We start from the raw sequence: 12,838 nt of genomic DNA on the forward strand, positions 1-12,838 counted from the left end.
GTGGGGGGGTGGGGTTGAATGGGACCTCACATATATATTTTTAATGTAATATTATTACAAATTCAATAAAAAATAAAAAAAAAAAAAAAAAAAAAAAAAGAAATACCCTTTTGGTCCCTCTTTGAGGTCTCTACTCAAGTAAATAGAGACAAGAGAGATTTACCCTCAAAACTGGAAAAGAGACTTGATCCCAAGACTACAGATTTTTAGGACAACTAAATACCTTGAAAGGTTATCTGGTCTAGCATCTGCCACTAGGCAGATGAACATCTAAGGCCACACTAGACACATGGTTGTCTTTTTGCTTGAATACATCAAGGGAAAAAGAATACACAGACTTTTTGAATAGTCTATCCCAGTGTTTCCAGAGCTGGATCTTCTCCTAGTATATGGCCTTCAGCACTTCCCCCTAAGTCACTCAATAATGAGTGAAATAAGAGAATCTACTTTTATAGCTCCTAGGACCAAACCAGGCTTAAAGCAGCTCTGGGGAGGAAGCAGTAGAGTCTAATGTCCTACCAAAGCAGGACACAAAACCAAAGGAAATAAAGGAAGGGAAAAGGGAAGAAAGAAAATTGAAAAATTTACATTTGTTGGAAAGGATAAACAATATTCCACTGTATCGACTTAATAAAAAAAGGAGGCCTTTTAGGGGCCTGGGGTGAACTCCAGGCTACTCTCATCCCACACGAGAACAGCTCACCACTTCCTATGGGCAACAGGGGTTGTCAATGACCAACATCACATCGATGCCATAGGCTTCCAGCAGGTCCATAAGAAAGCTCCGGTCTCCTTGCGGGTCTAGACCCATGCCCCGGGCATGTTCTGCTGTCAGGGTTTTGTCTTGACTGGCAGATATCTCCAACAAAGTCTGAAATATCCGGTTGTTTTGCTCTAGGAAAAACCTGCATTTCCAAGATAAGACATAGGAAAGGAGGAAAGAAAAGACAAAAACAAAACAAAAAACCTCACAAGATAATCCATACATGGATTACCAAAACTATATTGTTTTAGTTTACTGCCTAATGTTCTCTTAAATAGTTGAAAAAAAATGAGAAATATCTTTTAAGAAAGAAGAAAATTGTATAAAAGTTAAAGGTTTATAAAAGTGCTACTGAGGTTGGCAAAGAACCCATTTGGCATTAATCACAACGCAGTTAGGAGAAAGCTCTGAGCAAGTGATGGCCCAGCTACCAAAATTTATTTTCCTGTGAAGAGGGAGGTTATTAGGGTTTTAACACAGACTCGGGGAAAGGCTCCCAGACACTGTTTTTTCTCTCTGCTTGGTCATAGGGGAAGAGAATGTTTTTTTCTAAAACAGACAGGAAGGAGGGAGGCCCAAAAACCAGATAATGTAATTCTGAGGTCAAGTCTTAAAGTGAGAAACCGAAATTCACCTTTAAAGTACAGGACAGGTAATAGAACTAGTGGCAGGAGACAAGCCATATTAGAGAGAGAGGGTCTGAAATGGTTGTCTAGCACTGCAGACAGCACGAGGCTGACAGGCTGCCCACATGAGCAGAAAAGGTAAAGCTCTGACAAGCTGGGGCAGGGCTCAAGGCTGTTCGGAAGCTGGCCACACTGGAAGTAAAGGTATTCTATGAAGGAGAAATGGAAGCCAAGATGCTGGCACTGATACTGGCATAGTTTAACCTGACTCTTGGATTATTTGTATTCCTTTTGTTCTTTTTTTTTTTTTTAATTATGTACAGTGCAAGATTTAAATGTCACTAACTTGAAGTCCTCTACGAATAATGCCTTATTCAGAAAAAGCATTAATTGTCTAGATTTGTAAGCTGTGCTCCACAGGGCCCTCGGGTTCAGCAAAGGTTCCTAGTGCCTCAAAAAGCTCAGGATGCTCACGAATTTCCAATCCGATGGTATGTGTCATGCCTCGATGAGGCTGTACCTGGATCTTTGCTCAATACCAGATACTTTCACATCTAAACACTATGTCTGTTTTAGAAAGTACACTTTAAGAGACTCAAAGTACTGCATCTTAGTTTGAAATGTCAACCTTAAGTTTTAAACATCAGAGCCACAAACTGCTCTAACTGCAAGGAACATGGGGTAGGAGGACCAAATAGGACGTGGGGCAAATTATTTCTGTTTCCATTATAATTCTTTTCTTATCATTGACCACTTTCTCACAGCTGCTTCTGTGTGAAATTGATGCTGTAAGGGGTAAAGGTGCCCCACCAGAGCTGTGGAAAAGAGATTTCATTACCGGCAGGAGTGAAATATTCAGATTATCCCATAATACTCAAAAGAAGGAACTGCTTATTCAAAGGAAGTGATGGATGAGACTAGTCCCTATAGCTGAGGCTCAGGCAGCTTCTCTGCTGGGGCTAGCCTGGAAATAAGTGTTCAAGAAAAGACAAACACACACTGAGACTCCTCTTTTCTCTTAATGGCCTTCCCCTGCTTCTTTCCCTACCTCCTCTGCATCTCCCTGATGGCATTTCCAGCTGGGGTTTGACTATATAAAGCCCAGCTCTAGGGGTCCTAGGTAGCAAGAAAGGACATCCCTGGCCTGCAATGGCATGGGCGGGATCAAGGCCGTAGGTTCCCCAACAGCCTAAAGTGGTTTGTGCTGAAGGGATCCCCAGGGGGGACCGCAGCCACTGCCACGGGGCTTACAGCACAAAGAGGTCCTCTTCACAGGGGTGGTAGTCCTCTCCCACTTCCTGGGAATACAGCAGCATCTGCCTGTGGAGGAGGAGAGCACCATCAAGCCACCGAACTCTGGCACAGCCACAAGGGCCCCAGTCATGGGCGCCTCAATGCCCACCTCCTCCCAGGAAGCAACACCAGAGCAGGCTCTGGGTCCAAGGCTGGGAGAGAAGGGACAGCAAAGGAATACACAGGACTTGGGGTCAAAACCCCCAGGGTTCAGTGTCGGTTCTGCCCCTGTGCAATCTTAGGCAAGTGGCAATCGTTCCGGACTCGCCTAAATGGGGGTGATGATAATACCATGATTTCACAGGATAATCAAATCATTGAGAATTTCATGAGATAATGAGTACAAAAGTTCCCAACACGGCGATCCATGCAACATAGGTGCTCAGAAACTGATTAGTTTAAATACAGGTCTACACAAGCAAGGTAAAATCTAATCAGGTCATTTTGAGAATTTCTGGAACCTAGCCTAAATATCCCTTCTGTGGGCTTCACACATTCCCAGGTCCAGCAGAAAGAAATCACCCCATGCATATCTGCTACCCTCTGGTCAGGCAATCTGCAGGGAGTCTGGCTTCTTCAGCTGCTGCAGGGCTTCCCTTCATTTCCCATCCCCCAGGCAGCAGGCAGATGCAGGAATGAACCATGGCAGGCAGGGTGGGCAGGACGGGAAGCAGGGAGACTCTCACTTCTCAGTGGCCCCAGCAAAAGGACAGTCTATAGAAAGACCCTGGCAGAGTGGCCCCTGGGGGCCAGCCAACTCCCCTCCCCCAGAGCGGTGCGCTAGCCTTGAGTGAGTCGGTGTGACCTGGGATTCCCGCTACCTCTGCTCATTGAGCCGCCGGTACTTCTCCCTGTCGGCACTGTTGATCTTCAGCAGGGGCTGCAGGTGGTCATGGTGTGTCTTCACATTCTGGTTATCCACATAGACATCGTACAGTTCAGGTTTCTCCTCGAAAATCTTCTCTGTGGTGCCTGTGAAATCCAAGGTTAAGGAGGTGGGGACTGTGAGGCTGTCACTGAAGGGAACCAGCCAGAAACAGAGTCCAGGAGCCCCATGTCTAAGATGAGAAAAAGCTCTTGGGGAGCTGGGAGGCCAGAGCACAGCTCCCAGCTGAGCTGTTGGAGGCCATCAGGGCAGGGACATGTGCACGGAGTCGAGGAAGGGCCCCATACTCACAGGCCACATAGGATACCTCCACCTCCAGGTTCTCAATGTCAGCCACGTTCACATAGAAGAAAGGCTTGGACTCAGGAATGGTACCTCTGATGCCAGGCAGGGAGATGTTGGCCAGGCAGCAACAGCAGTAAACTGTGGGGGCACAGAGGAGAGGGGAGGCTCTGTGACACCTGCTGGCCAACACCTCTGCTCAACAGTCACCCAAGGAAGCTATCAAGGGTTCTGCTTTGTGCTCTCCTGGTACCTGAGTAACCAGGTGGTACTAGCATTCTGAGATGGGGGCAAGGCTTTTGGGGTCACATAGCAGAACCTGCTTTCTCCAATGTCACCAATGATGCACTCACCAAATCTGAAAGACATTTTTATCTCTTAGGTCTTGCTTTGGATTTGTCACTGTTGATCTTCCTCCTCCTCAAAACTCCTGCCTTCCTTGGCTTCTGTACCCCTTGCATCTTCTGGCTCTTCTCCTCCCTCTCCACTGTTGACCTGTTCTGCTCCAGCTTCTGTGCCTGCATCTTTTTTTTTTTTTTAAGATTTTCATTTATTTCTCCCCTCCCCCCACCATTGTCTGCTCTCTGTGTCCATTTGCTGTGTGTTCTTCTGTGACTGTTTCTATCCTTACCAGCGGCACCAGGAATCTGTGTTTCTTTTTGTTGCATCATCTTGTTGTGTTCACTCTCCATGTGTGCGGTGCCATTCTTGGGCAGGCTGCACTTTCTTTCGCACTGGGTGGCTCTTCTTATGGGGCACACTCCTTGCGTGTGAGGCTCCCCTATGCGGGAGAAACCCCTGCATGGCAGGGCACTCTGTGTGCGCATCAGCACTGCGCATGGGCCAGCTCCACACGGGTCAAGGAGGCTCTGGGTTTGAACCACGGACCTCCCATGTGGTAGGCGAATGCCCTATCCATTGGGCCAAGTCTGCTTTCCTGTGCCTGCATCTTAACACTGCTATGCCTCTTCTCACTCACAATACTCTTCTCAAACGATGCCATCCATCTCCACAGTTATCAGAACAATCTGTCATTCTCAAATCTTAATCTCCAGCCCCAACATTTCCCCCAAAGGTCTGGACCAAACTATTTGAGTGCCTGATGTGTACTTCTGTCTTCCCAGTACATACTCATCAGAGCCAAAGTTCACTATCAGACCAATCCCCCTCCTCCTCCTTCTTGGGTTCCTCATTTGGTGGTTCTGTCATTGTCATCCTATACTAACTTCCTTACCACCACACACATATCAGAGCCTCACAACCCAATCAGACACCAAATTTTGTCAACTTTATTTCTTAAATATATCTGGAGTCCATGCCCACTGCTTTAATCCAGACTCTTATCTCTCACCTGAGAACATCTTCTACATTGCCACCAGAGTCCACATTCTAAAATACATCCAATCATGTCACTTTGGGGCTTAAAAATGAGCCAGGCAGTTTCCATTCTAGAGAACTTAGGAAGAGCCCCTGTTTTTGCTTCAAGTTACCTCTATAGCATACAACGCCCACAGGTGGGGGTGAAAATATCAAGATGCGCTTTCGAAGTAAGGCAAATTTCCAGAGGATGAGGATCTGCTCTCCAAAGAACTTAATGAACTGAGACATGCAGCCAGCTGGGTGTGTGATCTGAAAAAACAAAAAGGGGGACAGGGTGGAAGAAGGGAGAAGTATCACTGGGAAAAGAATTCCATCCAGGTGTGTGCTAAACTCTCTCTCAACCCCCAAAAATCCAAAGTACATGAAAGGATGGTTACTTCCATACAAAATGGTACTTTTCACACTAAAAGGCTTATCTTTAAATTGAGTATCTATAAACACACAAGCTCCCCTGATACATTGAAGTTTGAGTTTAGGGATCATTTACTAGAGGGAGAAAGGTACAGAGGAAATAAAGCTGAATTTAACATTTTAAAAGTTAGAAATAAAAGTTATCTCTGAAGTACCATAATAAGAAAATTCAAACCAAAACACTACTGAGCACTAGAAGGAATAACACAATGAGCAGAGTCCCAGAGAAATTTCCAAATACATAGGAACCCAGGCACTGTGCAAAGTGAGATATGACTGCATAGGGCCTACTGGCATCATAACCTGCTATGCTTCAGTGTCAACCAATCTCCCTTTAGGCAACCTGGGGCTGCCTTCATGGAGCAAGGAATATCCTAGGAGTGGAGAGCATGAGCTCTGACCCCAGGAGGAGCTGAATTCTGAGCCTGGCACTGCCATTTACTAACATTGGCCTGGGAAAATTAGTTATGTTTCTGATTTATTTTCCTTGCCTGTAAAATGGGGGCTCAACACCTATCTCCTATGGGTATAAGGATAACAAGGGAAAACAGCATGATATAATGGCCCAAATGTGGGAATTGCTGCTGTCATGGGCAGAACAGAAGGGCTTCAAACTAGACAGATGCCTTGTGAGCATTTCAGAAGGCCATTTCCATGCTAGAGTGTCAGAGGTAACAGGTGAGTGGCCCTTCTGGAGAGACTGTCATGGTTTAACAACTGGGAGCCCTCTGAGAGTGCCCCACACTTGAGACTTGAGGCCAGCTCGCCCTACCAGGCCAGACCAGGGCAGTCCCACACCCTCCAAAACTGCCTGGGAGAGAACTTTCCTTTCCAAGGCATCAGCCCTGCACCAATGCCATTCACTTGCCCCACGCAAGGAGAAAAGTCACCTTCAGCTTAGCATACCCTGCTTGGAACCCTTGCCTACACCTCTGCCACCAAGTCCCAATTGACAAGGAGAGGCACCAATGGCCAAGTCTGGTCAAATCCCTCCAAGCACAATCTTTCCTGAAGGGCAAATAGGAACTAGCCAGGAACTGAAGTCAAAAGCATGCTCAGGTTCTTCTCAGCCTTCCCTCTTGTTATTTGTACACTCTTAACACATGCTTTTATGGCAGGATGGCAGGGTTTATACCAGTGTGTCCTGGGCCTTAGAATCCTGGAATAAATGATCGATCCTTAATCAAGTTTCATCTTATTTTTTTATTCATTCATTCCGGATATAGTTCTTACATGATTACTATGATCCAGACTCTGTGCTAAGTATTCTAGTTCCGACAAGGAACGAAAAAGACCCAGTCCCTGCCCTCACAGAGTTTATACACCTGTGGGAGAAAGACACAGGCTGACAAGCATTTAAAATATAGCCTGATGAGAGCTTCCAGTGGTGGGAGAAGGTCAGGGGGTTGAAGTACACAGTTCTGGGAGAGAGACAGAAAAGACCTCCTGGAGGAAGTGATGTCTAAGCTTCAACATAATGGATGAGTAGAAGGGACAGTGCTCTTGGCAGAGGGTCCAGCCTGCACAAGGTACAGAGAAGAGGGAACGTGCCCTTCCTGGGAACTGCCAGGGGCCCATCCACAGAAGTGCTGAAAACCAAAAACAGGACTGCGGCGTCTCTATGAAAGAGTTACCGCTCCAGAGACTTCTTGTTTCTCTTTGCTTAGCCCTGTTCAATTACATAATCTCACTTATAACAAACTATTTTTGCATCATAAGTAACTGACATTTCTCTTGCTTTAATTTAAATCTACTTCTCTTTTCAGGTTTGACCCTCTAGCTTTAAGAGAGAACTCTCTTTTCTTGACTCCTATACAGTCTACCTTTGTTTTTTCCCTCTGTCTAAGGTACTCCACCCTTTCTTTAACTCCCTTTTATTCCCTCAGCCTTGTAGGCATATCCCCGCCATGGTTCATCCTCATCTCTCTGGCTCTTTGAGAGCTCTACCTGCCTCTAAGGAATCTGCTCCCCATCTTTGCTTTTCTTTCCAGCTTTCCTGGCTCCCTAAGGAGAACCATTTACCCATCTAATTGCCTGATTTCTCAGAGAGGCTTTGAACTTTCCTTCCTTCCTCTTTTCTAACTTTTTAAAAAACTTAATTTAAAAAATTTCTTTATACATGTGTTTATTTAGTTAGAAAATTCAATGAACTATATACTTAATGATTTTTGTGTTTGTCCCTGTTATATTTCATCAAAAAACATACATAAAAATTTCCTTATACATATATATATATGTGAATTCCCATAACTAACAAATGGAATCATATCACAGATACCATTTTTAAGTGCTGTTTTTTCTTTCTGGCCCTTTTTTACATGTATAAGAACTGCCTCCCCACCCCCATCCCCACCACCAATGCCTTACTTCACTCCCTAGATAATATAGGAATTAATAATCTAGTATACATCCATCCAAATTTTCCATGTTCATGAATGTATGTTTGTGTATAGATTTATATCTGTATCGACCTACCGATATATATATATAAGAGACTATAATCATTTTACAAAGGTGTGACCATATTATACATCGTTTACTGCATCTTACTATTTTCACAAAAATATTTCCAGGTAAGCCTTCCACAGGAACTAATTGTGCTCTAATTCATTATTCATACTAACTGTTTAATATGTGGGGCATTCTAATTTTCTACCACTCTGAACAATGTTGAATTAAAATTCTTATACATGCATTATTTTACACATATACACATATACATGTACATGAAAGATCCCAGGAATGGGAGTGCTTGATCAAAGGGTACACATATTTTAAGTTTTAATGTGTTGGCAAACTCTTTTTTTTAAAGAAGACCTTTCACATTTCTCTCTGCAACCTATGCAAGCACCCTTTGCCCTGCATCTCCTAGATTTTAATAGGAGCTACCCTCAGTAGGGCAAAAGCAGAAAACAGCTTTAGTTTTTCTCTCTTTGTCCCTCCTTCCTGGCCCCTTGGGGAGAGGAAGTCAGGGACACTCAGGTCATATGCTGGTGATTCCCTGGGGTGTTTGGAGATTGCCTAGCAGTAGTTTGACTCGAGAGGGAAAAATAGGTCCGATCTGGGAATGGAGAGAAGACAGAGGAGGTTAGGTCAATACGAGCCCTGAATCCCCCTAATGACCCACTGACCATTTCTTAATGACTATCAGGCCATGCGATGGGCCCGGAAAATCTGCACACTACAGTTCCTAGACTCCCACGCCAATTGGCTTCCTGTTATGTTCTTCCAATGGGAGGCAAGGCCTGGAGATTTCTCCAGCAGCAGAGAACAGCTATGCCTCTAGCCTACAGTTTTTTTTAGTGCTCCCAGCACCAACTGAGCCACCCCCCTTGGAGGTCCTGTGTCTGACGCATGGTGCTGTGCAGCCGCCCCTCTTCCAAGCTCCTATGGTCTAGGTAATGCCACCTCTCCGCCTATGGTACCCCAGTCCTAGGGCTGTACAGCAGATAGCCTTTAAGATAACCGTCCATGATTCCCATCTCCTGCTTTTTACAGCCTTATGTCATCCTCCCACTTCCTCTTGAGTAACTTGGTTCTAGCCCATAGGAAATTGCAGTGTTGAAGGGACGTCACTTCCACAATTACGATTAGGTTACAAAGGATTTCGACATCTGTCTTGCTTGCAGACTCTCTCTTGCTGATTTTGATGAAATAAGTTGACATGGTAGAGATGCCCAAGTGGCTAAGAAATGAAGGCAGCCTCCAACCAATAGCTAGGAAAGAACTGAGGCCCTCAAGGAACTAAATCCTTTCCACAGCCATGTAACTGAGCTTGGGGATGCCTTCGAATGAGAGCCCGGCCCTGGTGGGCAACTTGATTATAGTCTATGAGAACAGCAAAGCAGGATCAACTAAGCCATGCCCAGATTCCCAACCCACAGAAACTATGAGATAAATAAGTATGTCCCATTTAAGCCATTAATTGTGTAGTCATTTGTTATGCAGCAAAAGATAACTAATAAATGGTGGCAGCTGCTTCCTATCAATACTAGTATATGGGTCGCCTTGTGATTTATTTCTAGCTCTTAAGTCCTTGAATGCCTATATACCCATTCCCTGTGTTGAATTCCCATGTTTGAAAACCTAACAAGATTTCTCTTTACTAACAAGACACTAACTGATACCATTTAAGGTTCAAGTCCCATGGTTTAGTATTTAAGGTTCTCTATAACCTGATTCCAACCTATTTTTCCAGTCTTTTCTTTCCTGGCCACCCTAAATAAGAATTAAACTCCAGTCAAACTAGTTTGCTCACTGTCCCATGAACTTGCCTGTGCTTTCTCATGTCCATATCTCCGCAAAGGCCGTGAATGGGGAAGGGAACAAAAATTGGCTTTGGCACCAGTCCTGGGTTGAAATCCTGGAGCCATCTCTTACCAGCTGTATCATCTTAAGCAAATCATGGAGACTCTATTAACCTCAATTTGTTTCTAGGGAAAACAGGGATCTATAAAAAACATTGACTTTAAAGGACTGCTGTACCAAGTATAGATAAAAACCTAGCACAAGGCCTGACTCGCAGAAGGTGATGACAAAGTGATAGATGAGGCCTCTCAAAATTGCCCATGCCTCCTCTTGGTCTGGAATTAGCATCCCTTACTTTCCACCTAGCTAAATACTTTGGAGATAAGTTCCTCTTCCAAGAAACCTTTACAGAGTCCACTCTAGGCACTATTTCTCTGTGAGGGGAACACTAGGGTTCTAGTGAGGTATCTTATGAGGGGAGGGTGGAGGAGAAGCAAGAGGAACTTCCTGTTCTTTGCCTTCTTTGTACCCTTCCAACATCTAATACTTGGTCCACTGCTGTGTTCAATGTAAAAAAAAACATATCCTAGAAGCAAAGGTAAAGTACTGTAGAAAAAACACACAATGAAATAATATAAAAAATATCACAACTAAAAAAGCATAATACCTATTCCTCAAACTCATCTTTAGTTCAAATGTCCAACTTGAAAATATCTGAAACAATCGATAGCATCAAATAAGTCTCTTCCCCACCTAGGAATCCACCTCGACTGGCCTACTTACCATACACAGCTTTGCTATGATTTATGAGTCCAGAAAGCACCTAAGATAACGCACCTTCTGTGGTAAAAGAGCCCAAATGCTTACCTTACAGTTCTAGTCTACTGAAAGCAGACATTTTGGCATGAGTCCAAGCCATAAGTTCCTTATTAAATAAAAGTCAATCAATAACTACTGTACTCAGACACAAATACAGCACTGCTTGAGAGTATGGCTGATCTCACCTTCATCTCGGGATACATGTATCGGTGGATGGAAGGCAGCCAGTAGACAGGTGGCAAGCTGCTGCCTCTCCCCGGACCAGCATGGAGCACCCCTTTCTTGTCCTCATAGAAAGCAGCCAGATGAGAGTAATGTCCTGGCATCTCCAGCTGGTGTCTGTACAACACACACACACATACACACACACACACGCACAGTGAGAACAGCTCTGGCCGCAGCTCTGCAGCTCACTCTCCATCCCCACCCCCAGCTCGTCCCTGCCCTCTGAGAATGACACCGCTAAGGGGCCTAGGATCTAATACACTAAAAGGACCCTTTTTTAAAAGGACCCTCTTTTGAGGTTGCCTAGGACACCTCCTTGGGTGTTACAGAAGATCCTTAGGAAAAGCTCCTGCCTGGGGCCTAAAACTCCCTGACAGCACCATGTGACACAATTCTCCTTCTCATGGGAAACAGACAGAATTAATAGACTATGACTAATGTCTATTGTTTTTGATCAAGGTATGCTTAAAAATTGTGTGTGTTTCCCAGAGAATGGCTATTTACAGTGAGAAGGGATAACTCGGAAGCCGATGATGAATTCCTGGCTTCTTACAGCTGCTCTTTATTTAGAAACCGTGCTTGTTTGCTTGCCTTGTTATAAAAGCAGCAGCAGCAGCAGCAGCAGCAGCAGCAGCTTGCCCCCACTGTCTCTGGGCTGCCGGGGCTGCCTGGTTGAAGCACTATAACCCAACTATGTACTCGCTCTAGGCATATTTTGCTTTCTGGGGAAGCCCAGGAGTGGGAAGCTGGAGGGAAGACAGCTGCTGGGTCTGGGCTGACCCCTTTTCCATATTGTAGCTCCAACAACTGCCCCTGCCTGGTAAGTATGTTAACTGACTTGGTCTCAACACCACAAGGTGGTAGAGATGAACAGGCAAATTTGAAAATTTGAAAATTTATAAAAATGTAACCTATCACTAAGAAGTCTTCCAGCTCCAGCTAGAAATGAGGGAAGAAGGGTCAATGGTACATTCTCTTAAGGGGATGGAGAAATTACTCAGAGTGATAGGACTCCCAAGCAATGTATCTTCTGGATGGTAGACACCAAGAGAAAAATGGGAGGGAGTCAGAGACGCCAACTGGAAAAAGAAAGACACCTAAAAGACTGGAAGAAAAGCTCACAGCTAGAAATAGCTGCACTAAAGTAAATAGCTGTCAACTAGGCAATATTTTCAAAATTGCGCATAGCAGTGGTAAGAGCACACCAAAGCAGGCATTCCCATTACTGTAGTGTGGGTACAAAGAAAAACCCCCTTTCTGCTGGGTAATTTGCAATTTATATCAAATTGTTCCCTGTATATACTCTCTGTGACCCAGTGATTTCATTTCTAGGACCGTCTCCTAAAGAATTATATATGGATGTGAACTGTCACATACCTACAAGGGATGAAAAATAAGAAACAGCTTAAATGCCCAATAACTGAAATAAATTGTGATACATCTATTTTGAAATCCTGTGAAACCACCAAAATGTTGAAGACTGTTGTTCATGATATACTGATATACTGAAAGGTGAACACACCAAGTTATAAAATTTAGATATTATATGACCTCAATATTAACATTTTAATGTGCATTATATATGTATACATGGAAAACAGACTAGAAGGATATATAACAAAATATTAACAGTAGATATCTGTCTGGTGAGATCATGCTTTTACTCTAAGATTTTCTCTATTTTTAAAAAGTTTTCTAGAACATATTAATTTTGTATTTAGTCATTTTAAACTTTTTATTATGGGAATATTCATCACACACAAGAAGTAGAAAGAATAGCATAATGAATCCTACATATCTATCACTTAGTTTCAATGATGATCACTATTTTATTTATACAGTTATGTCTATATCCTGTCCCTACTACCACTTTTTTCTCCCTGAAATTTGCTTGTTTTAAAACAA

At 43.9% G+C, this 12,838-nt stretch overlaps 1 protein-coding gene across 2 annotated transcripts in view; it reads right to left on the reverse strand.

Annotated features, from left to right (window-relative positions):
- Window positions 1-12,838, reverse strand: part of DENND11 (DENN domain containing 11) — a 50,671-nt gene that overhangs the window by 5,651 nt on the left and 32,182 nt on the right. Inside the window, exons 4-9 of one of the 2 annotated variants that reach the window (XR_009185898.1) lie at window positions 10,894-11,047; window positions 5,341-5,479; window positions 3,860-3,991; window positions 3,504-3,654; window positions 2,641-2,709; window positions 107-905 (exon numbers count right to left, since the gene is read on the reverse strand). Coding sequence is in view for 1 of the 2 variants with exons in the window: in XM_004458473.4 (XP_004458530.1) it covers window positions 710-905; window positions 2,641-2,709; window positions 3,504-3,654; window positions 3,860-3,991; window positions 5,341-5,479; window positions 10,894-11,047 (841 nt within the window). In the remaining variant the exon portion in view is untranslated. The remainder of the gene's footprint in view (window positions 1-106; window positions 906-2,640; window positions 2,710-3,503; window positions 3,655-3,859; window positions 3,992-5,340; window positions 5,480-10,893; window positions 11,048-12,838) is intronic. The other variant, XM_004458473.4, reaches the window with a different exon arrangement.

The sequence above is a fragment of the Dasypus novemcinctus genome, chromosome 5 (assembly GCF_030445035.2).
Source record: "Dasypus novemcinctus isolate mDasNov1 chromosome 5, mDasNov1.1.hap2, whole genome shotgun sequence".
Classification (NCBI taxonomy): Eukaryota; Metazoa; Chordata; class Mammalia; order Cingulata; family Dasypodidae; genus Dasypus; species Dasypus novemcinctus.